Source organism: Lepidochelys kempii, chromosome 1 (assembly GCF_965140265.1).
Source record: "Lepidochelys kempii isolate rLepKem1 chromosome 1, rLepKem1.hap2, whole genome shotgun sequence".
NCBI lineage: Eukaryota > Metazoa > Chordata > Testudines > Cheloniidae > Lepidochelys > Lepidochelys kempii.
In genome coordinates this window covers 159398477-159424589 of record NC_133256.1, presented here as the reverse complement: position 1 = coordinate 159424589, position 26113 = coordinate 159398477, and the positions used below count along the sequence as shown (strand labels likewise).

Genomic DNA, 26113 nt, shown 5'->3' with positions numbered 1-26113 from the left:
TTATCATCTACGTACCAAGGTTTGGTGGAGGGCCATAGTTCACAGGAATTTCAGGAGGTCTTCCTCTACGAAGAGCAGCTAAAGCAGAGCCCTTCCAAACAGTATTCCTGCAATCTTTAACATCAATATTAGTTGCATAGAAAGTTACCCATAAGAGCACATTTCAGAAAAGCAACACAAACGTTACTGTTCTAAAATCCATTATAAAGTTTAGCAAAAATAGTAATGAACAAGCCTGCCAAAGGGCCTCGTACCGCAATATTAAGTTTAATAAGAGCTGAAGAAGCTCAGAACCTCACAACCTAAAACTTTCCAACAACAGTTTGAAAGCCTAGTTTTAAGACAGGTTACGATACTGTCCTGGCAAGGGAGGTTTGATAATGACACACTTAGTCACTTGCTCCAAAGGCTCAGAGGACTTCAGTTATTTGTGAAGTACCAACCTACTCATTTCTGCACAAAATGCAGATGCTACATTCTCCAGTAAATGATTTACTAATTGAGTTATTATTTGCATTACTAATGTTGTGATAAATAAAGCAAGAAAACTCTGGCTATTTGAAGTCAATGTATAAAGTTTTCTTGCACAATATATTTTTAGCACCGTCTTCATGGCAGTTTACAGATAATAAAAATAAGATCACATATATCCAGGTTATTCTTGAAAAGTATTTTGGGTCCCTTTTTCCAAAACAATGGAAGCACTTAGATTTATTTAAAACTAGAAGTTCCCGCTCAAAAAGCTGCACTCTGTCCATCTAATATCACCATAAGAGACACTTTTTTACATATTATATGTAAGTAGCTAGTACTACAGATCGGGTTGCACAAGCATTTCCATTCTACCCGTTTTATATCCTTCCAACATTACCACCTTTTAGGCTGAAATTTTATAGGATTGTTTTCTGCCCAAAGGTGGATTTTATTTATTTATTTATTTTTAAATTTGTGCCAACAGGTCAGCTGTTTGACTACAGGAAGAGAGGAGACTTTCCCCAATATTAAAAGTTTTTTTATTTTAACAGGTCGAGTGCTGAAATGGCAGCAAGTTTGATTCACAACAAACGCAAAGTCACTGCGTCATTCGCTGTGCAGCTTGTAAAGTGCAGAAGAGAGGTAACTGGGAAATGCACTGGCATCCACTAAAATAGTTCCACCTCATAAAATGTTTTTTTCAGTTAAAAAATACAGACCCCACAGAATTTCATATACACACACACAAATATTCTGGAAAAACCTGAAGGTCTTACTGATTACTTAATCACCAGCCTAGCATTACTGTCAAACTGCCGTGATCAGGAATGAGACCCCTGACTTCACACGTATTACTAAAATGTGAATGGGAAGACACGTGCCAAAACCAGTCCGGCAAATTGGTGGCGTTATAGTGAGCCATTTCTGTCAAACACAAAGTGCAGGAGCTCTCCTACTCCAAAAAATGGATCACTTCCATGTTATCCCCCTTGAGAGCCACGAGCAGAGTCAAAAAGGGACTGGCATTCGTGTACAGAGTGCCTTGATACACTGAAAAGCCTCATCATGATCTGATGCAGATACTCAGAGAGGTATCTCCACAAACTGAGACTGGAATGGACCTCAGCTGAAGCCAAGAACTCTTGATGGTACACGAAGGCACATAAAACCAGAGCATTTCCAAAAGGCTCCAAGGGAGAACATTACTCCAAATAAAAACTACTCTAAGAAGGGTTTGGGTTGGATTTTATAATATTTTGTCCTCAACTATTAAGTGGCTTTTAGGCATTCTCTTCCCCCACCTTGTTCTCGCAGGTCACCATGCTTACGAATGACCCATCAACAACTGAAGTGGGATTAAAGACAGGTAGAGCACTGGTAACAGCAGTCTTGTGCCAATCTGACACGTATCAAAAGGTTGCGTTTTTTAAAACATCTTGTCATGACTGTGAGAAGAGGGTTTCTTTGCCTCTTCCATAACATCCACAAATTTTCAATCAGTGGTTCTGTTCAGTCATAGACAGCTTGATTAGTACTGGCTACCTTCACTGGACGGCAGATACATGTCCCTCCTCTCTGAAAGAGATTGTCATGCCTTTCTGTAGGAAAAGTAAGTTGCCAGCTTCTATGAAAGAAGCAATTGTGCAACCATTGCTCAAAAATTAAACATTAATCACCTACATTCACAATCTAGCAATAAACACCAAATGTCTATTTTTAGAAATTTTGGAGGTGCAACTACACCTTAATCTGCTCAGAAACTGAAGAAGCTGGCTTAAGTGAAGTTTCACATTTATCTCCATGCATAGCACACCAAGATTAAATTGATACAACAACAAAACCATGGATCAAATTAGCGAAGTGCAGGTCAAAGAAACTCAACTCGTGGTCAAGTGCAAATGAAAAAAGCTGTCCTGGTCATTGATGTCACAGAGCAGCTGGGAATCCAACAGTACCCAAACGCCAAATGCTCATAACAACCAGCAGGTATATACCCAGAGTAAAGGCACACATATAATCACTGACTTATCTTTCAGTTGCTTCCCCTCATCCTACCAACACCTTTTCCTCTTTATCTGGATTGAACATAAGCAAGCAAGCCCTCTTCTGTGCCCCTATCCACGCACTGGGCAAAGTATTTGGAAAGTACTAGGTGAACACGGTGAGATATCTCTGCATTTGCTCTCTATTGGATTCTGGGTGAAGTCAGTCCATTGTTTTTGATCTGTAAAGCCCTAACTGGCCACTGTTGTTTCAGTTTCCCCTCCTAGTCTTGGAAAATTTGCGGGGTTTACTTTTGTTTGCTTTTATACATGGCAATAGCACTCAGACCCCTGGACAGGCTTCCCTTTCCCCTCACCCCCCACAGTATTGCAAAAATTTAAATAATTAAAAATAAAACAATACCTTTTGCTGTACGTAGCAATGACTGCCTCCCTGCACCAAGTAAGGAATTCACTCGTGAAATGCTGGGTGGAATCTCTTTATCCAGTATAGGGCCAATACGCTTGCAAATTTGCAACAAATGATCTGGAGCCACATGTTTGTTGGATAAGACCTGATAAGAATTTAAGTTTAAAACAAATATGGTATATCTAAAATAGATGATTCTATGTATGTCAGTATTTACATTAACATTTAGAAGTGCCTAAATATTTATATTCTATAATTCATAGAGCAGAATCAGCTATATGAACTCTGATCTTTACAGTAGTGAATTACCCAGGAATGGGAAAGCTGTTGTAAAGAGACATACTATACATCAGCATCTTACTATGGAAAATACAGACTTCACACAAATGGCTCAGATTGGAGCACCCTCTCATATTCAGTATTTTCCACAAAAGATATTTTACTACAGTTAAGAGTAAAGCTTTCAGATAAGCAACACCATCACTTTGCTCCAGATGGACACAAATTTCCGTGTTTCAATTCTACATGATGTAATTATGTCTCATGCTCACTTCTTTTGGGGTCTGATTTAACCAACACTCCACAAAAATATTAAGACTCCTTGACTCATTTTTTGTCTACTGTAGGTCCAAAAAAGTTAGGTTATGGTCAAACACGAGACAAATGAATATAATTGGCTATGCTGAATAAGAGTTGTACAAACTGGAAAGTTGTAGTCCACTGACATCACTTAAGGCTCAAGTCATCTACCTAGCTCCTTTGGAAAGAGCATTGGATTCTTCAAGGAAACTATGAGATGCAGCAAACAATCCTACTCACACTGACTCAATGGCAAAACTTCCACAGACATCTTAGGGAAATAAGATCATGTAATTTACCCACTCACAAAGGATTCTCAGATATAGTTAATTTAGAATCCAACTGTACACAAACACAACATCTTGCAACCAAAAATGCACGCACATTTCTCATATTTTCATTTTTTCAAAGTTCGCTGCAAAAAAACATGTATACAACTTCATGACTGACAACCTACTTGAGTAAGAGTCAAAGTTGGGGTTCCCACAGCCTCCACAAATTGGCCACATTTTTGTTTATAAGTATGAATTAGTGTTCCCATAAGATAAAAATATCAAAATATCAATAAGTCAACCTTAACTTGAGGCTCAGTTGTCCCATAATCAGAAAAGTAAAAATCAAACCCCCACACACTATTGCTGTACACCCATTTGGCAATTATTTGTCTTAATCTGCATATACGTTTCATACGTACATGGAGGATGAGTTGCAGTTGTGAGAACCAAAACCACTGGCTCGACTTCTGTATATTTAAAAAGGGCAAACTCAACTTAAATTACACCCGAATTACCTTAAAGTTAAGTTTTCAAATAAATAAATTATAAAACTTAGGACCAATAGAAAATTTTCTGTAATTTAAAAAATAAAAATGATTGTTTACACTGAAATTTTAAGAAATCCCCAGCAGTGTTTAAAGCCCAAATACTGCAGCACTAAGAATCTGAAAGTGGAACTCACTTAATGTTAAGGTGACTTAATTGACATAAATACAAGTAGTAAGCAGAACGTAAACAAGACAACTAAATGGAATTTTTACTATTTATTATTAGTGACAATTAGTGACATTAATTAAATTAGCTTTAAAAAAATCCAGTGCTGTAAGTAGTGTCAATTCTAAAACCATAATATTTATATTGTTTTTTGGCCTGAAGAAAAAATGTGATTACTCAAGACACTGAAATAAAGTTTATTCGTTACTTCGTATTTGAAAACCTGACAAATGAATTCAGTGAAAGAGTCAGTGTTACTGCACACTGAAACGTATCTGAATGTATAATACAGTAATCATGTTACTAACACTGATTGCGAAACAATATTTGGTAGATCAAGTAGTATACTATTTAAGCTCAGGCTCAGATTCTGTAATGAGCACTTGGTGTGAGATGGAATACACCCAAATGGTCAACACTGCAGGTTTTGGGCCTTAAATGTTTGCCAGCTGTTCCTGAAACCCAAAACCAGAAGTGTGAAACTGATAAGCCTATTTTTACACTTAGACAATTAAAAGTATCTAAACAGCATAAATGGCAAAGTAAAAAAGATATGACAAAAAGCAGAAATTTTGATAACCTAAACTATTAACAGCACACACAGGAATTTTTGTTGTTGTTGTAGGGGAGAAGGGGGACACACACAAAGGCTCCAATCCTATGAAGTCACATGCACAGACAGATGCATGAAGCCCCAAAGTCAATGAGACTCAGCACAGGAATATATATGCCAGCACCACATTTGCAGAAGAATCGAATTGCCTACATACGTCCTTTACAAGAAAACTTTCTGTGCTTACCTAAATTTAGGCCAGATCTTGGAAAGTAATCCTGTTGACTTCATGCAAGTAAAGTGAGCAGGATTGGTCCTCCAGTGTACTGATTTAAAGCAGTACTATATACATTTGCTCAAATAAGAGAACTGTCAAATCCAAAATTACATTTGTGGCTACCTTTTTGTTTTTAACCTATAACTATATTTTTCACATTTTTTAATTGTGTGTAGTCAATATCACTCTTTCCCCTGTACCTTCAGTCACATACCACTTTACTTTGTCAAAGTAGGGAAAAACATGAGGAAAAAAACAGAATTTGATATCACTTGTAACTAACTACTCCAAGCTTTTTTAAAAAGTAATATAAACTGAACTACAGACTTCCTATATTGATGCTGTCTTCCCTTTAGTTTGTATCCACATAGCCACACATTATCATGTAGTATTTTAGAAACAGTAACACAGAACACCAGGAACAGTTACAACAATTTCAGAGTAGAGATGTAAATACAGTTAGTGCAATTAATTTGGCACAAGTTGTGCAGCCCTGAGCCAAAGGGCATCTTTTGGAACATTTTGATTATTAAGAACACACTATGGCCAGTAAATCAGAAAGACACCACTACAAATCCCCATCCACAATTTCTGCACCAGTGATTTTGTTTTCTAATCTGTTGAAAGCAGCAGATGTAGGAAACCAAATAGAAGATAAATACCATCCAATCAAAACCTGCTTAACAAGTCTCCTAGTGAAACACAGAAATGAAACCTCTTAACAGATTGGCTCTTCCCCATAGGTAGGCAGGAACAAGGGCAAGTGGCACAACCTCCAGCCCCGCCTGTGCTACATAACAATATCCTCCAATTAAAAACAGCCCTAGCCCCTTATGTTTTTGTTTGTTAGTTTAAGGTAAAGACGTCAAACACCCCTTCTAAAAGTCACCCTTCTGTCTCCTCCCAGACCCAGAGTGAAATACAAAAATAAACGTAAAGGCTCTTTTTATTAAGTGGCGGGTCTAACATTAACATTATTATTCTAATTCAACGTTGTTTTTAAATCTCACCAAATCTTCATAACTTCTACAATGCTCATTTCCTTCCCAATCCAACCTTTTAGGAAGCAACTAAATTGAGAAAGAAACAAAAATGAGTGATTAAAAGGGGAAAGGGTGAGGGGAGAGCAAATTCAAAACAACGTGGGTTGGTTTTTTTTTTTAAAAAGGAGATGAATGACTTAAAGGAAAAAGGCACGAGGAGAGGGGGAAAGGCAACAGAGAGTGTCACACACACAGACCTGGTGCTGCTCCAGCTCCTGCACCAGCACCTGCAGGGGAAGGAAGAAACAGATGCACACGAGTTAGGGAGGGGGGAACCAAACCTCGCCGTTGCTTCAGCGGCCGCCGCAGCTGCACAGGGCTCGGGGCCAGGCAGCGGAGCCCTTGGCGGCGGCGGGGCGCGCGGCGCTGCCGGGCTCGACTCACCTCCGCCGCTCTCCGGCAGGGCCCGGTGCTCAGGAAGCGGGCGACGAGGAAGTAGAGCTCTGCAAGAGAGACGGGGGGAGAGCGATGAACGCGGGGCGGGGGAGGGGGGGAAGGGGGAGCCCCTCAGCGACTGTAATTCATAATCATGACCGGGAAGATGGCGGCGGGGAGCAGCAGGAACCGGCGGCGCCCGGCCGGCTCCCTCACGCGCTGGGCTGTTACCTGATTCCATGAGCGGCAGGGAGCCGCCGCCGCCGGAGGAGGAGGAGGGGACCGAGGGCTCGGCCATGTCGGGGGCGGCCCAGCGGCTCCTACCGCTGCCCAGGCAGGACACGGGCTCAGGCAGCGTTTGGCGCGGGCAGGGCCCCGCTCGGCATAGTCCTATCAGCGCCTCCCCCACCGCGAGCGAGCCTCCCCCTCCTCGCTCTAACTCAGCCACGGCCCGGCCGCCATTGCCGCGGAGCGACCCGTCGCAGTGACGAGGCTGCCGTCTCCGCCGGGGAGGGGTGGGTGAAAAAATAGTCCCTCGCCGGGGACACAGGGGGCGGCGCTGGAGAGGAGTGTTTATATTCTTCTGTGAACCCTTCTGGGGTAAAAAGCAGCCCGCGGCCTGTCAGTGCTGGAGCTAATGGGGAGGTCGCTGCTGCTGCTATGGGTGCAGGGGGAAGCGAGATCCGGCCGCGGAAGGGGACGTAAGAAGAAAGGCCGTGACGAGACACTGAAGGAACGTCTGCACGTTGGCGGCGCAGGCGCAGTGGGGGATGTGCGTGCGGCCGCCCGGCGATGTCCTGCGGGAGCTGCACGGGCAGCTGCTGCGCCGCGGCGGAGGCCGAAGCGGGCTGGTGATGGCGGGCCGGGGCCGCGGGGCCTGGGCCGGCGGCTGCGGAAGGGCAGGAGGCTGCGCTGGGAAGGGTTCCCCCGGGGGTGGGGGAAGGGCGAACGGTGGCGGCCCGGGCCGGGGCAACGCGCGTCTCCTCCGCGAGGGCGCTCCTGCCCCCCTGTGACGGGAGCGAGCGACAACGGCGCCTCCCCTCGCCCCATGTGAAATCGGGCACCTCTTAGGGGGTCCCCTGAGCGCTCCCGCCCGCGGGACCAAACCCCCCAGAACAAGGCAGGAGGCGCTGGTGCCCAACTAGCGCCGCTGGGTCGTTCTCTGACCCGTCCATCCCTGTGTTGCTTCCAGGTTGGTTCTCGCTTGAAGGGTCCCAGAACTCAAGGTGGGCCGAGCACCTCCCTGGGCTGGGTTCCCAGCGAAGAGCCCACAGGGCTTCTAACTGCCCATGTCCTTTTGCCTTGCAAACGTGTTCAGGTCACTGTCCCTTACTGCGCTACTTTCACTCTCAACACTCTGCCTTTAGCTTCACGATGACCATTTACAAATAAGGTTTGGATCGGGAGAGTCTGTGACACTTTAAGGCCTATGCAAGGGATATGAGCTTTGCTACGCTGCCTGAGTTAGGGTTACCAACAGCACACAGTTTCCCCTAAATATCCAAAAAATATTCTGTATTTCCATGAGGCTGCTGGCATTCACGCTCCACTGCAGTGTACTTTAGTCCAGATAATGAAAGGTATGTAGATGCCTAACTCCCGCTGAAGGGGCGGAGCCGGGGCTAGCCTCCCCAAGGAAAGATCCACCTACTGCCCATGTTGAAATCCTTTTATCTCTATTGTGTTGTTTTTCCTCCTTCCATTCCTTGGAATCATGAACGCTATCATTTCATGATCACTTCCACCTAACTAGCTTTCCACTTTCACATGCTCAATCAGTTCCTCCTGATTTGCCAAAATCAAATCTGGAACAGCCTTTCTGCAAGTTGCTATCTTCACCTTCTGAAATAAAAATAATCTCCAATGCATTTAAAAAATGTGTTGGTTTATTTGTGCCCTGCTGTATTATTTTCCCAACAGATGTCTGGGTAGTTCAAGTCCCCCATCAGCACCAAGTCCTGTGCTTTGAATAATTGTTAGTTTAAAAAAAGCCTCATCCACCTCTTCTTCCTGGTTAGGTATAGTAGACCCGTACTATGACATCCTTGGGGTTTTTTTACCCCTTTTATCCTTACCCAGAGACTTTCAACAAGTTGGTCTCCTATTTCCATCTCAACCTCACTCCAAGTGCATAGACCTTTGATACACAAGGCAACACCTCTTCCTTTTTTCCCCCTGCCTTTCCTTCCTGAGCAAGCTTCACCCCTTTCTATAGCCAGTCATGTATTATCTCAACAAGTCTCTGTGATGCCAACTATTTCATAGTTGTGTTTATTCACGAACATTCTAGTTCTTCCTGTTTATTCCCCGTACTTCTTCTATGAGTATGCATTGTCCACATTTGTTGAACCCCTCAAAAAATTCTATTAGATTGGTGGGGCATGATTTCCCTTCACAAAAGCTGTGTTTAGTCTTCTCCAACATAGTGTGCTATCTATGTGTCTGATAATTCTGTTCTTTACTATAGTTTCAATCAATTTACCTGGAATTGAAGTTAGGCTCACGGGCTTGTAATTGCCAGGATCACCTCTGGAGCCTTTTTTAAAACTCAGCATTATAGTAGCTATCCACCAGGCATCCTGTACAGAGGCTGATTGAGGTGCTAGGTTACATACTAATTAGTAGGTTTCAGAGTAACAGCCGTGTTAGTCTGTATTCGCAAAAAGAAAAGGAGGACTTGTGGCACCTTAGAGACTAACCAATTTATTAGAGCATAAGCTTTCGTGAGCTACAGCTCACTTCTTCAGATGCATATCGTGGAAACTGCAGCAGGCTTTATATATACACAGAGAATATGAAACAATACCTATTCCCACCCCACTGTCCTGCTGGTAATAGCTTATCTAAAGTGATTTCCAGCACAAATCCAGGTTTTCTCACCCTCCACCCCCCCACACAAATTCACTCTCCTGCTGGTGATAGCCCATCCAAAGTGATAACTCTTTACACAATGTGCATGACAATTAAGCTGGGCTATTTCCTGCATAAATCCAGGTTCTCACATCCCCCCCACCCCCATACACACACAAACTCACTCTCCTGCTGGTAATAGCTCATCCAAACTGACCACTCTTCAAGTTAAAATCCAAGTTAAACCAGAACATCTGGGGGGGGGGGGGTAGGAAAAAACAAGAGGAAACAGGCTACCTTGTGTGTGTATGGGGGTGGGGGGGATGTGAGAACCTGGATTTATGCAGGAAATAGCCCAGCTTAATTGTCATGCACATTGTGTAAAGAGTTATCACTTTGGATGGGCTATCACCAGCAGGAGAGTGAATTTGTGTGGGGGGGTGGAGGGTGAGAAAACCTGGATTTGTGCTGGAAATCACTTTAGATAAGCTATTACCAGCAGGACAGTGGGGTGGGAATAGGTATTGTTTCATATTCTCTGTGTATATATAAAGCCTGCTGCAGTTTCCACGATATGCATCTGAAGAAGTGAGCTGTAGCTCACGAAAGCTTATGCTCTAATAAATTGGTTAGTCTCTAAGGTGCCACAAGTCCTCCTTTTCTTTATACTAATTAGTAGTTCTGCAATTTAATATTTGAGTTCCTTCAGAACTCTTGGGTGAATACTATCTGCTGTTTCTTTTGGCTTCTCTTAGGATAGCACACTACATTCCATTCTTCTTATTGCTTCCAGTATCAGCTGCTGATAAACCATAGTTTCCCTTATCTGTGCACATTTAGCTGTCATTGGGCCAATGTGCACATTGTTCCAGGCATCCAGTATTAAATTATTTTCCATGTAATTTGTTTTGTGCCTCCACCCTCAAGCCATCTGTAACCACATCTAACAGTTCATCTTCTACCTGCTTTTGACTGGATGCTTTGGAGCTTGGCCTTAGGCAGCTGGTCATTGCTTGAAAAGTTGATTCTCAATAACAGAAAAGGAAATATCACAGCCACAAAAAAATTCTGCAATTCTCAATTCTATCTGTTTTAGTTCTGGGATTGTTTTTGTTACAAACATATCCATTTGTGGTTGACAGTGATACTTCCTCCTCTTTGGCTTTAGCCAACCTGGATCTGGCTTTCTTTTAATATACTTTTCTAACCCGTGGCACCCCTGTATTCACACCCTACATACTACTGCAATATTTGTACAAAATATGACTTGTGAGGTATATGAAAGCTAACAACATGGTTATTAATATGGTAAAATTCATGTGTTAATATGTGAAATTATGGATTCCCTCTGCATGACATTAATAGAACATGTTTAAAACAAAAGAAGCCTACTCTAGGTATAGGTGATAAACAGGTCTGTCTGAGACAAAATAATGGGTTTACTGAAATCTGCATTAGCTGTAAACAAAGCTAAACCAGCAGGGATCATCTTGAGCCTGAACGGAAACAGAGAATGAACATGGCTCCTGCACCTCAGAGACACAAGAAACTGAATACCCAGGAAGCCTTCCTGACTTATAAGGCAAAGAAATCCCTTTGGAAATGCAAGGAACAGAGACTTTGTATTGATCTTTCATCTAAAAGGAGACAAAAAGAAAGAAGTTACTAACTTTGAGCAGTAACAATGATTCTTCATGATGTGCGTCCCTATGGGTGTTCTTCCACTGTAGGTGACTCAAGCAGTGCCCACCCCTGGAGCTAAGATTTCAGTCAAGTCCAATATGAATGATAGTACTGTGGCACTAAATTTGGCATCTGCAAATGAATCCCCCAGGATGGCAGTGGGGTGCAGATGTCCAGGTAGCTGCTCTGCAGAGTTCTGATAATAGGATACCTTCAAGAAGGTGACTGGAAGAGACTGGCCTCAGAATGCATGCACATTGAAGATGGGGGTGTTACATTACACAAGTGGTAACAAAGTTTAATGCAGCCCATAACCCACTTAGAGAGTCTTTGAGCTGAAATCACTGTAACTTTTGACTTGTCTGCAATGGAGAGTAAGATTCTCAGAGATTTTCTGAAAGCTCTTGTTCTGTCCAAATAGAAGGCCCAGGCTCTCCTCATGTTGAGCCTATGGAGGATTCCCTATTATCCTGATGTTTAGGATAAGAGGCTGAAAACTGAATAAGCTGATTCATGTAAAATGCAGAAATCACCTTGGGAGTGAACTTTTGATGTGACCTAAGTGTGACTTTTTCAGGCAAGAACACAGTGAAAGGGGAGTGCACCATCAAAGCCGCTATCTCCCCTATCCTTCTTGCAGAGGTGATGGTGATCAGGAGTGCCATCTTCATGGAAAGGTGAGTTAATGAACAAGTGACCATAGGTTCAAATGGTGGAATGTGTCAACCGTTTTAGCACTAGGTTGAGATCCCACTGAGGAATGGGAAGTCTGGGTTGTGGGAAGAGGTTCATTATACCTTTGAGAAAATAGTTACTAACCTTCCATAACTGTTGTTCTTTAAGATGTGTTGCTCCTGTCCATTCCATGCTAGGTTTGTGCGTGCCACGTGCACAGTTGTCAGAGATGTTTCCCGTACTGGTAGCTGTAGGGCCAGCCCTAATGCCCCTTAGAGCCCTGTTATCACCCCACAACAGGGGTGACACCACACAGCCAGTTGAGTTACCTTAGTGCTTTATCTAAGCCACTCAAGGACAAACTGAAGACAACAGCCCGAGAGGCCTGCCCAGCTAGGGAGGTCAGAGCCCACAGCGGTTCTCTCTGCTCCCAGACTGCACCCTGGGAGTGACAACCTGTCACAAAGGCAATCTGACTTGTCCTGTCAGTTCGGTACATTGCAGGCGCTGGGTTTAGATTTAGATGGCTTTGGTACCATTGATACCAAAGATATGGACAGAGCCAGAAATGGTTTTCTGCTCGACCGGGGCTCGCTATGGGGACACGTGGACCTTTTCTTAGAGGCCTTACATGAGTGGCTCACAGGCATCTCCCTAGACTCATCTCCCTTAAAAGTAGAGGGTGCAGATATACCTACACTGGAGTACCCATAGGGACACTACTCAAAGAATCAACTGATCTAATCTCTCTGATGGGCCTGCTGGCAACACTAGCCAGTAAAACCTAGGAGACTTGGTGAGAAAAACCATCTCAATGTAGTAAGATGGCTTTTAAGTTTTAGATACATTTTCACTTTTATTTGCTTGTAATCTATTCTACTTTCACTCCCTTCTATTTAGTATCACTTAGTCCATGCACTTCTATTAATAAAATTGTTTTACCTCTACTATAAACCCATGAAATGCTGTGTGAAGAGAAAGGGTGTAAATTAGGGCTGTCAAGTGATTAAAAAAAGTTAATCGTGCTGCTAAACAATAACAGATTACTATTTAATTATTTTGATGTTTTCTACATTTTCAAATATACTGATTTCAATTACAACACAGAATAATGTACAGTGCTCACTTTATTTTTGATTACAAATATTTGCACTATAAAAAATAGTATTTTTCAATTCACCGAATGCAAGTACTGTATTGCAATCTGTTTATCATGACAGTTGAACTTACAAATGTAGAATTATGTAAAAAAAAAAATGCATTCAAAAATAAACCCACGTAAAACTTTAGAGCCTGCAAGTCCAATTAGTCCTACTCTTGTTCATCCAATCGTAATGCTGCCCACTTCTTGTTTACAATGTCACCTGAAAGTGAGAACAGGTGCTCCCATGGCACTGTTGTAGCTAGTATTGGAAGATATTTATGTGCCAGATGCGCTAGATTCATATGTCCCTTCATGCTTCAACCACCATTCCAGAGGACATGCATCCATGCTGGTGACAGATTCTGCTCAATAATGATCCAAAGTAGTGCAGAGAGATAGATGCATGTTCATTTTCATCATTTGAGTCAGATGCCACCAGCAGAAGGTTGATTTTCTTTTTTGGTAGTTTGGGTTCTGTAGTTTCCACAGGAGTGTTGCTCTTCTAAGACTTATGAAAACGTGCTCCACACCCCGTCCTTCTCAGATTTTGGAAGGCACTTCAGATTCTTAAACTTTGGGTCCCGTGTTGTAGCTATCTTTAGAAATCTCACATTGGTACCTTCTTTGCGTTTTGTCAAATCTGCAGTGAAAGTGTTCTTAAAACAAACATGCTGGGTCATCATCCAAAATTGCTGTAATATGAAATATGACAGAACGTGGGTAAAACAGAGCAGGAGACATACAATTCTCCCACAAGGAGTTCAGTCACAAATTTAATTTACCCCCCCTCCTTTTTTTTAAAGCAAGTGTCATCAGCATGGAAACACATCCTCTGGAACAGCAACTGAAGCATGAAGGGGTATATGAATCTTTAGCAAATCTGGCACGTAAATATCTTGCAACGCCAGCTACAACATTGCCACATGAATGCCTATTCTCTCTTTTAGGTGACATTGTAATTAAGTGGGTAGCATTATCTCCCGTAAATGTAAACAAACTTGTTTTGTTGGCTGAACAAGAAGTAGGACTGAGTGGAATTGTAGGCTCTAAACTTTTACATTGTTTTGTTTTTGAATGCAGTTATGTAACAAAAAAAATCTACATTCATAAATTGCACTTTCATGATAAAAAGATTACATTACGGTACTTGTGAATTGAAAAATACTATTATCATTTTTAAAGTTCAGTTATTTGTATCAGAAATAAAGTGAGCACTGTACACTATGTTCTGTTGTAACTGAAATAGATATATTTGAAAATGTAGAAAAACATCCAAAATATTTAATAAATTTCATTGTTATTCTATTGTTTAGCAGTGCGATGCGATTAATCACAATTTTTTAAATTGTGATTAGGTTTTTTTTTGAGTTAATCGCGTGAGCTAACTGCGATTAATCAACAGCCCTAGTATATTTACACCAGTTAATAAGCTGTGATGTACTAACAGGACAGCAAACTTGTTATCTTCTGTGAAAGCAGTGAAAGGAGTTGTGCATAGAATTGAAACATCTCTTAGAAGCTTAGGGACTGGAATTCACTAATTGTTACCTGGTAGGCAAAGTCGGTCAGGAATGTCCTGCGGATTTTGCTGGGTAAGGAAGAGAGGCTGGCATGGCAGGGGGTTGACACAGTCTACTCACCAGCAAAACTCATCCTTACTGAGGGAGAGAGATAACACAATGGCGCACAGCTCTGTGTATCCCCAGAAGCATACTGTAACTTGGCAATGGTAATATCATATTATCCGTATCTTCATCCTCAGAGGCCAATTCCAATACTTGCATACGTTTAGCTAAAGTCAGTGGTTCTGGTGTCTGTTCTTTCCAGTGGATTTTGTAAAATGTTTCCTCAGCCTCCCTTCCTACTCACCTTTTCTTTGCAATTTCTGCATTTAAGACTCTTTGCTAACTTTATGAACTTTTTCAAAATAGTTATGAATTGGGTCAAGTAGTCCTCCACCTTGGCTCATGCAGAAATATTTTGTCCTAAGTCACTCTACTCGTTCAGTTCAGTTGCACTCCAGCCAGCCAGATCAAGAGACAGTGTAATGGACTAGACAGTTTTTTGAGTTAAATTGCCAAACTAACAAACTTCTCAATCTGAAAATTCCTCTTCTTGGTTTGCTAAACATCTAATTTTCATAGCTAAACAAAGAACAGGCATTCTCAGATTCCAAAGTTTCAGTTTCTACTTGAGGTAGCCTAGACAATAGCGTACAGCTTTAAATTGACACTTTTGTTTTTAGTTCCTATAATTAAAATTAAGCAGACTATATTACTGCAAATCTATTACCAATTTGCTAAATATTTCAGTATTTTTCATTAGTATAGTTCTAATAATTTTATTTTTCCCAGATTAAGACAGTATTTACTAGATACTAGTAAATACTAGCCCAATCCTAAACTAATTTTCCCAAGTAAATTGCCAACCCTGCCCATCTTTGATGCTTTAGAGAAAAGAAAACAAAAAGAAGCAAAAAACAGAATACATCAAGGGAAGGGAAGGGGGAAATTTCCTTTTGACTCCCAGCAGCTGACCGAATGAAGCCCTGAAGATGAGATTTTAAGAACATAAAACATTAACTGGAAGGGATCCCAGGGGCTGCTGCCGCACTCAGAGTCTCACCAGCACAGGCAACCTCATCATACAATCCCACTCAATTTTAATTATGATATCAACATTCCAATTGGTCAACCCAGGTAAGACTGCAACTGGACACTTGGCAATTAAAAAAAATCCCTCTCTATCCTCACCTCCAGGAATGACATTATTCACTCTGAATATATAATTAAAGTATCAATTAGTACATGTTTCTCTCAGTTTTTCAAAGAAAAATAAAATCCAGTAAACAGACTTCTGTATGAGTTACACGAGTCACTGAAGTCAACCCAGGGGCAACAAAAGCAATGTCCTTTTATAACCAAGATTTTATTGGCTCGTTTGGTGTTCAGTACATAGACACACCATGAACAATTTGTATAATTTTTTATTCTTGTATATTTTTACTCTTTTAAAAAACCATTATTCCAGTGACTTTTCATCTTAACTTGTGTTGACAAACTGTCCTTTAAAATTGGACATGATGTACCAGTATCTTGAATACGGTCATATGAAGTTAGATCTGCTATACAGAAAGTTCCACCTATTCAGGGCTTGTCTACACTTACAGCACTGCAGGAGCACAGCTGCACAGTTGGGAGTTGTGCTGCTGTAACGCTTAGAGAAGATGCTACCTATGCCGACAGGAGAGTTTCTCCCATTGGCGAAGGTACTCCCCCTCCCCAAGCAGCAGTAGCTATGTTGATGGGAGAAGCCCTTCCATTGACATAGCTCTGTCTACACTGGGAGTTCGGTTGGTATAACCACATCGCTTAGGAGGGTGGATTTTCCAAACCCTTGAGCAACACAGTTATACTGACATAAGTCTGTAGTGTAGACCAGGGCTCAGTAACATCACACTCACTACACACCCAATAAAGGTTTCCAATCTTTCACAGCACAGTTACAAAGTTATTGACAAAAATAAAACTACCACTACTAAAAATAAGTCACAGATAATACACAATTCTGAAAGGGAGATCCAACACCAAGGAGCAGTTTCATAACAGAAGTAACTCTACAGACACAGTGGATACAGATATGTAAAATGTTAAGACATTTTCAACTTATGATTCCAAAGTTTGATCCGTGTCATGCCTCATTTAACAGGATATAAAAACTGTTCCTCACAGCCTATGGAATGTTAAGTGTAATCAGAATTTCAAAGTCTCTCCCTAATCTAACATTCCATTAATTTCTGGCTACACAGAAAACAGACAACCAGTATCTGATTTTACATCTTTAAAAAAAGAAAGCAGCATTTACACTTATCTAATTATGTAAAAAAAATGGGATGTGGCGGGACTCCCTCCTTTTAAAAAGTGTGTTTTCTAGAACTACTAAAAAACTTGCATTTACAAAATAGTTGATAAAAATATTCCTCTGAATTGTACAAGGAAGGTAGGTACTGGGACCACTGATAAAAGACTTGGTAGAGATATTACTGAGACTTGGCTTCTTTCTCTCTTGCTGAATCAGACCCTGGAGCCTGAAAAAGGGGAGGAGAAATAGAGAACATTTAGTATAACAGTTTCCTGAAATTCTCAACGTCTTAATTCACACACAAGATCTAACAGTAAAAGAAGTATGGTAGCTTCAAAAGGATTTACAAATCAGGTATATTTTAGAGCAAAATTCGTATCAAATGTGGAGGATAAATGATCACTTATATACTCATTCATTAGCCTGTTCGTTTATAAGCCGACCCCCCCAAGATGGATAGCTAAAAACAGTATGACCCTTTCATAAACCGACCCTATATTTCAGGGGTTGGAAAACTTTGGCTCCTGGCCCGTCAGGGTAAGCCACTGGCGGGCCGGGACGTTTTGTTTACCTGGAGCGTTCCCAAGCATGGAGCCCGTCAGCTCCCTGTGGCCACGGTTGGCAGCTCCCATTGGCTGGGAATGGCGAACCGCAGCCACAGGGAACTGAGGGGCTCCAGGTAAATGAAACTACAACGTATTAGATATTCAATGCAATGATTTCATAGAGTTTAAAATCATCAAATTTTGGTGTAGACCCATTTATAAGCCGACCCCCGCTCTTTGATGCATCACTTTTTTAGAAAAAAATATTCGGCTTATGAATGAGTATATATGGTATTTTTTAAAGTCTTCACGCATTTTGATTCATGAGCTTAACCAATCATTAATGAACCAGTCTCAGTCCCCTTTGACAACATTCTACAACACAAATCAACTTAAAGTGAAATGTAACTGACTCAAATTTTAGGAAGTCTGCTCCTCATATTAGGAATTTAAAAGGTTAACCGGTAAGTATTAGTTTTACCCGTTAACCTGTCTTAACCGTTCAGCCCGGCGCAGCACCAGCCAGCCCGGCCATACCGGCTGAAGGAGCCCTAGCCCCAACCGCGCTGGCAGGATCGCGTTTTTGTTTAAACGGTTAACTTTTTAAACAGTATTACTGATTCTAGAATGCATATGAGGTAGTGATGTAAAACAATTCCAGCTCAAGACAGGCTTAAAGGTGAAGGGATTTTTTTAAAAAAAGGAGTCCATTTCATTAATTGATGCCCTTAAAGGTCAAAATACTTTAAGATTTAATGAGTACTCTCTCATACTAGGAAGCTTAGATCCTGGGGAATAGCATATCTTTAGAGAAGCAAACGTTTGAATGGGTTATTCCACACTGCACTATTTGCATTGTTACTTTAACTATTTCAAGGTTCCTAACATGTTTTAAGACGAAACGTGATCATGTCACAGTATTCTTGAATTTAGAAGTCCATCTCTGCAGATATTTAATTAAATATCTCGACTGAGTAATAGTGGCAGAGCATCTAGATCAGTGGTCTCTAATCTTTTTACATCCAAGATCACTTTCTGAATTTAAGGGCAACCTAGGATCTACCCTGTCCCTTCCCTGAGGCCCCACTCACTCCACCCTCAACTCTCTCCATTGCTCGCTCTCCTCCACCCTCATTCACTTTCACCAGGCTGGGGAAGGGGGTGCAGGCTCTGGGCTGGGGGGTTTGGAGAGTGGGAGGGGACTCCAGGCTGAGCCTGCAGCAGGGGGTTGGGGGGCACGTGGGTGCAGCGGGGGGGTGGTGGTCAGGGCTGGGGTAGAGAGTTGGGATGCAGAAGGGGTTATGTAGTGCTGGCTCTGAGAGGGGAGTTGGGTGTGGGCTCCTGCCAGGCGGCACTTACCTCGGGCAATGGCACAGCTAAGGCAATCTCTCTGCCTGCTCCAGTCCCACCCACTCCTGTAAGGGGCCAACGCGCCCCTGCGGAGGGAGAGAGACGTGGCTCTGCGTGCTGCCCCTCTCTGCAGGCACCTCCCCCACAACTCCCATTGGCCACAGTTCCCTGTTCCTGGCCAACAGGAGCTACGGGGTCGATGCCTGCAGAGAGGGGCAGCATGCAGAGCCATGTGCCTGCCCCCCCAGGCGGGAGGGGCTCGTTGGCCCCTTCCGGGAGCAGCATGGGGCCAAAGCAGGCAGCCCTGTTGCACCACTGGAGATTGCAATCAATTGGTGACCACTGGTCTAGATCAAGCCAGTATTTTGTCCCTTAACTTCAAAATAATGAATTCATACAAGCTTAGAACATAAGAACAGCTATACAGGGTCAGACTAATGGTTCATCTAGACCAGTATCCTGTCTTCTGACAGTACGCAATGCCAAGTGCTTCACAGGGAATAAACAGAACAGGTAATCAAGTGATCCATCCCCAATGCCCATGCCCAGCTTCTGGCAAACAAAGTATAGAGACACTTCAGAGCATGGTTTCACATCCCTGCCCATCCTGGCTAATAGTGATTGATGGACCTATCCTCCACGAAGGTATCCAGTTCTTTTTGAAAGAATACATCTTGATAGATAAATTTATGCAGTAAAAATGCAATGAACATTATCTTTAAAATAGGACTGTCAAGTGATTAAAAACATTAACAGTGCGATTAATCACAATTAAACAATAGAATACCATTCATTTAAATATTTTTGGATGTTTTCTACATTTTCAAATCTATTGATTTCAATGACAACACAATACAAAGTGTACAGTACTCACTTTATATTTATTTTCGATTACAAATATTTGCACTGTAAAAACAAAAAATATTTTTCAATTCACCTCATACAAGTACTGTAGTACTAACTACACTCAACATGTCTACACTTAGTAGTGGATCAGCACTGCTGTAATTGATGCAGCAAGTGCATCAATTTAACTGTGATGCAGCGATTTTAACTGAAAACATGCTAAATCCATGGGAGGGCACTCACCCATCGATTTGTGTACTCCATCTCTCCAAGAAGGATAAGGGAAGGCCACAGGAGATGCTCTCCCATCGACAGAGCATAGTGTAGCCACCATGGTAAGTGGATATAACTACATCAACTTCAGTTACGTTGTTCACTTAACTGAAGTTGCATAACTTAGATCGATTTACCGCGGTAGTGTAGACCAGCCCTGAAACTGACAGGTAAGGTACTATCTACTGAAGGTAAAGGAGACCCACTAGCTGCGTGTGCGCATGCATGTCCTGCTCATAGCGTGACAGGGGGAGGTGCACATGTGCAGTTCAATGGGCACTGCTGAAGATTTCCAATCCCAGGCACAGGGGGCGCTGCCACACCTACAGCGGAGTACCCAGAGGGACATCATCGCTTGAAGAACAACTGTTGCATTCAACAAATACTATTTCTGACCTTTGTTTGGCTAATCAATGTATTGAGCCTACTGACACCAAGTCAGATTAATATCCCACTGAGATGAACGAAGCAGTTGACATTGCAGACAGCCTGAAAATAGCTCTAAAAAGTCTTCTTTTGAATTTGCATCAGTTATCCTTCTAGAGTATTTCTTTGCAACCATGAAGACTAGAAACTATTAGAGATTTTCAGAACAGTCAGAGGACAAAGCCACTGAGGCTGGTTGAAAATTTTCTGTCAGCTATTGGGAGGGGAGGGAGTTGGTTAACATAATGGAATTTTTGTGAGATGTTTCTCACTTTCTGCAGAAAACATTGTTTTTTGACTAGTTGTAGCATTTCACGGGTTGTAGTTTGCTCCTTGTGTACTCACTCTCTTCCATGGGCTGGGACCCCAGATACACATCTTCCGTAATGCACCAGTCTCCTCTCTGGATGAGGGCTGTATGCAACATGAAGTTCCTTGCCATCATGCATTATGGGAGATGTACTCCAGCTGGGGTTCACAGCCCAAAGAGATGGGGCACATGAGGAGCAACCTACAACTCCCCTGAGGCTCTACTGCCACATTTGGCTGAAATCTTTTCATTTTGAGCTTTTAGTAAAAGCTATATTCCATGGAAATTGAGTTATGAAAATGTTTCTTATTTTTCCACAGGAAAAGATTTGAATGAATTTTCACACCAGTTCTGGTAACTATATATCTTCCATTAAAGTTAATAGAAGATGCATGGCTAAATCCCCTAAGCTGCTGTGAAAATCTCAGCAACATACATTTATATCTTAGATTTTGCAGAAACTAAATCTGATGTCTGATAGATGTTTAGATTAACTAGTGCACTACATTATATGAACTCTTCATAATCAAGAACTAATCTTTTGTCTAGGTTAAGACTAAAGCTACTACTATACCTCCACACTGTTAATTTCTCCGTTTTCTGCAGGCAAGTTGTCCTTTGTTTCTTCTTGATTAGTCCCCTCAATCTGTTTTCCTTTTGGTCCTTTTTTCCCCTTTGATTGAGCTTTCCTGTCCTCAGATTTATCCTACAATTAAATGAATGTAAGAATTTAGATAACCTTTTAAAACAAGTTGGTTACTAATTCTCAATATTACTAAAAAAACCTCAGAAACTATATACTCCATAACCAGTGAAGGTGGTTTCCATAGATATATAGAAAAAAAAATATCTCCGTTCCAGAAATAAGAGAGTCAAACTGGGATCAGAAACGAAAATATTTGTAAGAAGGTTAGTAGTGGTTTCTCAGACCCCATAACTACCTCTACATAACCACTATACAATTTGATGAATGGCAACCTGTTTGAGAGGCCTAACACTGAGGAAAATACATGCTGGAAGACAGAAGTGAAATGCATTGGTAGAATTGCCCAGAGAAGCTTGCAAAGTCCATGACTTGTCTATGCTAATATTGTAACAAAAATAATAATTAGGGCTATCAATTAATCGCAGTTAACTCACACCATTAACTCAAAAAAAACTTAAACGGGATTAAAAAATTAATCATGATTAATTGCAGTTTTAATCGCAAAGTTAAACAATAGAATACCAATTGAAATATATTAAATATTTTGGATTCTTTCTACATTTTCATGTATTGTGTTCTAATTGAAATCAAAGCGTATATTTTTAATTACAAATATTTGCAATGCAAAAATGAGAAACAAAAGAAATGGTATTTTTCAATTCACCTCATATAAGTACTGTAGTGCAATCTCTCTGTCATGAGAGTGCAACTTATAAATGTAGGGGTTTTTTTTGTTGCATAACTGCACTCAAAAACAAAATAAAACTTCAGAGCCTACAAGTCCACTCAGCCCTACTTCTTGTTCAGCCAGTCGCTCAGAAGAACAAGTTTGTTTACATTTACACGACATAATGCTGCCCACTTCTTATTTATGTCACCAGAAATTGAGAACAGACATTTGCATGGCAGCTTTGCAAGGTATTTACATGCCAGATATGCTAAATATTCGTATGCCCCTTCATGCTTTAGCCACCATTCAAGAGGACATGCTTCCATGCCGATGATGCTCATTAAAAAAAATGTGTTAAATTTGTGACTGAATTCCTTGGGGGAGAACTGCATGTCTCCTGCTCTGTTTTACCCGCATTCTGCCATATATTTCATGTTATAGCAGTCTCAGATGATGACTCAGCACGTTGTTCATTTTAAGATCGCTTTCACTGCAGATTTGACAAAACACACAGAAGGTACCAATGTGAGATTTCTAAAAACAGCTACAGCACTCGACCCAATGTTTAAGAACCTGAAGTGCCTTCCAAAATCTGAGAGGGACAAGCTGTGGAACATGCTTTCAGAAGTCTTAAAAGAGTAAAACTCCAATGCGGAAACTACAGAACTCAAACCACCAAAAAAGAAAAATCAACCTTCTGCTGGTGGCATCTGACTCAGATAATGAAAACGAACATGTGTTGGTCCGCACTGCTTTGGATTGTTATCGAGCACAACCCGTCATCAGCATGGACACATGTCCCCTGGAATGGTAGTTGAAGCATGAAGGGACATATGAATCTTTAGCACATCTGACGCACAAATATCTTGGGACGCTGGCTGCAACACTGCCATGAGAACGCCTGTTCTCACTTTCAGGTGACATTGTAAACAAGAAGCAGGCAGTATTATCTCTTGCAAATGTAAACAAACTTATTTGTCCAAGCGATTGGCTGAACAAGAAGTAGGACTGAGTGGACTTTCAGGCTCTAAAGTTTTACATTGTTTTATTTTTGAATGCAGGTTTTCTTATACATAATTTTACACTAAGTTAAACTTTCACGATAAAGAGATTGCACTACAGTACTTGTATGAAATGAACTGAAAAATACAATTTCTTCACATTTTTTACAGTGCAAATACTTGTAATAAAAATAAATATAAATTGAGCACCATAGCTTTGTAATCTCCATTGTAATTGAAATCAATACATTTGAAAATGTAGAAAACATCCCAAAACATGTAAATAAATGGTATTCTATTGTTGTTTAGCAGTATGATTAATTGCAATCAATTTTTTTAATTGCCTGACAGCCCGAATAATAATGTATGGTGCTTCTGAAATAGAAGGGCTAAACACATCAAGCTTTATCCTCTTTTTATAACTTAATGGAAAAAATTTAATAATGCATTAAAATGTTTTCAAGAGCACATTCAACAGTCAGCTGACATAGGCTTTATATTTTTTGCCCGAACTAGTATGGTTAAGCTAGAGGTTTCTTCTGACTCAATGGAAGTAATATTTTCATTTAAAAAAAAAAAAAATTCAGTACAAACTTCCCAACAAACTTTGTATCATTGAGTTGCATTCTAAGAATGCTTCAGCTGATATCCACGGTTTGAAAATATTTAATATAGCAGCATGGAGTTAATATAAAAGAACAATTTAATACTTTTGTTTAACAACATTAATTTTATTGATGCCATTAAGTGAACAGCAGATTAAGACTTGTTCTTGTGTTTAGACAAAAGGACTAAGGAATTCACTGTTAATAATGCTGTATTAAGAAAAGAGGCAAAGGAGAGGATGCAATACCTTCATTTATCTAAAGGATAGAATTTTTAACTAGGACACTACTATACTTCAACACTTTGCACAGCCATTTATTTATAGAACAGTATTATGCAATAAGAACGGGATTTATCAGGCAATTGTTATTATATACACAAATACTATAAGTAAACTGCAGCAGATGGGTTTCTAGACAGAATAGTCATGGGAATGAACATATTTATTGGGAATATTAGCAAAATTTAAGACATACATATTTAGCCATGCTTCACAGCTTTCCTACTTTTTCATTTCAAACATTCAATATTATATAAATTTAATCTAAAAGGCTTCTATACACAAAATCTTCATGCATCTCTATTTCTAAAATTGAGGTCAAGAGAAGAGAAAAAGTCATTTTTTTAATTTGAAGATTAATCATGTATAGTGGGTAAAATTATGGCTGAGAACCCAAACAGACTGTCTCAGTTCATTTGCATACTGCAAGCCTACTGGTTAGAACTGTCACATATAGTCATATACTTCCTTCACAAGTACATTTACAGAAAATACTATCAGAACACTAAATTATTTCACAGCTGCAACTTAAGGACTTTATTTTACATAGCCAAGATTAAATTCACTAGAAAATGGGATATTTTCCGTATTTCACATGTGTCTATGTATTACAGAGTGTCTTCACCAGATGAACTATAGGAGCGCAGCTGCATCAGTACAGCTCTGCCAATACATATGCCCTGAGTTAATACTGAACTCAATACAAGTCCAAAAATCATTTTGTAATGTTAAACCAAGAATTTCTATGTAGTCTTTTAAAATGCAAGTACATACACGCTTTCCCGTTCAGGTAGCAATAAAGATACGAAATATTTTTATCTGTAGTTGAAATCTGCCCTAGATCCAGCTGTATCATCCAACCAACATTGGACATTGGTGTGTCGACCAAGCCACACAAGGACAGTCTGTGCCATTCATAGGTGTGTCTCACTCACCTTTGCTGTTGCTGCCGCCGCCTTTTTTGGCTTGGGCTCGGCTTTGGCGGGGGCAGGTTTCTGGAAAGAGAAGCAGGTTTAGTGCTCGCCCCTCACACAGCGCCTAGGAAGGGGCAGCCAGGGGATGTCTATACTTACAGCTGACAGGCGCGCAGACCGCCTCTTGGGCTAGAAGGGGAGACAGACACAGCGTGAGAGTCGGATCCCTGCCCCGCGCCCTCCCCCGGGAGCCCGCGCGGGGAGCCCGGCACTTACCTCGTCCCGCGCCTCCGCTTCGGCCGCGTTCACCTGCAAACAAACACGCACAGGAGAAAAGGAGGCCTTGTGGCACCTTAGAGACTAACCAATTTATTTGAGCATAAGCTCACGAAAGCTCATGTTCAAATAAATTGGTTAGTCTCTAAGGTGCCTCAAATCCTCCTTTTCTTTTTGCGAATACAGACTAACACGGCTGTTACTCTGAAACGCATAGGAGACTGATCGGACAAACGTGCGCAAGCGCAAAGCCCAAGTTTCCTCCCCCTCCCTAAAGGCGGTCACGGCTGAGTGACGTCAAGACACACGCCCCTTCCCGCCGCCGCGTTCGGATTTCGAACCCCGAGTGCCGTCGCGTTTAACGGCTAAAAAAATTCGAGTGACGCAGCAGCCGCGGGTCGGGAGAAGGGCCCCGCGGCCGCTCAGCGCCGAGATAGGCTGGCGGGTCCGCCTGGCGTCCCGGCGAGCCCGGCAGGAGGGGGGCGCTGATGCTCCGGGCGCCATTTGACCCAACGGCCCCCGAAGCGAGTGTCAGCCGAGCCCGGCGAATTTGCGGGCAGCGAAGCGAGAAGCCCGGGCTGAGCCCGGCACCGCAGCGTCCGGTCGGCGGCTCGGTGCTGTGGGGAGCGGCTTCAGCCCGCACCTTTCTCCTCGGCATGACGCGAGGTGGCTCCGACCAACAACTCGCTGGTGCAGCTGAGGTCTCTGCTGCTTCCCGTGTTCACTCGCTCTCAGCGAGCGGCTGCTGCCTGTGCGTGAATCTTAGTCTGGCTGCGCAGTGGTCGGAGCCCGCCCTTCCCCCATCCCAGGAGCGCCAGCGGCTCTGCAACAGGATGCAGCCGGATTAGGGGGGAGGGGGCGCGTCCCATTCACTGGCGGCCGCGCGCGCCCATTGGGTCGAGCCTCCCGCGGGGCTGCTTTCGAATCACAACAAGCCCCTGGGGCGGGCCCTGTCGCTCACTCTGGGACGTGGGGCGTGGCCCATCACTCCAGCA

The 26113-nt window shown here is 41.9% G+C and overlaps 2 protein-coding genes and 1 long non-coding RNA gene across 12 annotated transcripts in view; 1 reads left to right on the top strand and 2 right to left on the bottom strand.

Moving 5' to 3' along the window:
* The window catches only part of BRWD1 (bromodomain and WD repeat domain containing 1), a 113268-nt gene extending 106070 nt beyond the window's left edge, over positions 1 to 7198 (bottom strand). For all 8 annotated transcript variants that reach the window (XM_073360442.1, XM_073360460.1, XM_073360451.1 and 5 more), the window contains exons 1-6: positions 6934 to 7198; positions 6712 to 6770; positions 6525 to 6554; positions 6295 to 6354; positions 2881 to 3031; positions 16 to 114 (exon numbers count right to left, since the gene is read on the bottom strand). In XM_073360442.1, coding sequence (XP_073216543.1) covers positions 16 to 114; positions 2881 to 3031; positions 6295 to 6354; positions 6525 to 6554; positions 6712 to 6770; positions 6934 to 7000 — 466 coding nt within the window. In that variant the 5' untranslated portion in view covers positions 7001 to 7198. The remainder of the gene's footprint in view (positions 1 to 15; positions 115 to 2880; positions 3032 to 6294; positions 6355 to 6524; positions 6555 to 6711; positions 6771 to 6933) is intronic.
* Positions 7199 to 7706: 508 nt separating this feature from the next.
* LOC140917540 (uncharacterized) lies at positions 7707 to 21800 on the top strand. 2 transcript variants are annotated; one of them, XR_012160884.1, is made up of 3 exons: positions 7707 to 7894; positions 11813 to 11912; positions 13858 to 14191. It is a non-coding gene; the product is annotated as an uncharacterized lncRNA (long non-coding RNA). The 2 variants fall into 2 exon arrangements; XR_012160885.1 differs by lacking the exons at positions 7707 to 7894; positions 13858 to 14191 and adding exons at positions 20986 to 21019; positions 21215 to 21800 and having other exon boundaries at positions 9863 to 11912.
* On the bottom strand, positions 15964 to 26083 carry HMGN1 (high mobility group nucleosome binding domain 1). Of its 2 annotated transcripts, XM_073360611.1 has the most exons (7): positions 25762 to 26083; positions 25119 to 25151; positions 25002 to 25031; positions 24864 to 24923; positions 21240 to 21371; positions 19685 to 19716; positions 15964 to 17141 (listed from the first exon to the last, which is right to left on the bottom strand). In XM_073360611.1, the coding sequence occupies exons 1-6, from the start codon at positions 25774 to 25776 to the stop codon at positions 19702 to 19704; spliced, it is 285 nt and encodes a 94-aa protein (XP_073216712.1). In that variant the 5' UTR covers positions 25777 to 26083; the 3' UTR covers positions 15964 to 17141; positions 19685 to 19701. The 2 variants fall into 2 exon arrangements, with proteins under 2 accessions (XP_073216712.1, XP_073216704.1); XM_073360603.1 differs by lacking the exon at positions 19685 to 19716 and having other exon boundaries at positions 25762 to 26080.
* Positions 26084 to 26113: the final 30 nt, after the last annotated feature.

Coding starts and splice junctions, on each gene's coding strand:
- HMGN1 (XM_073360603.1), bottom strand. Junction 25,032..25,118: donor AAGCGGAGGCGCGGGACGAG/GTAAGTGCCGGG, acceptor CTCCCCTTCTAG/CCCAAGAGGCGGTCTGCGCG. Junction 17,142..21,239: donor GAGAAATTAACAGTGTGGAG/GTATAGTAGTAG, acceptor CCCCTTTTTCAG/GCTCCAGGGTCTGATTCAGC.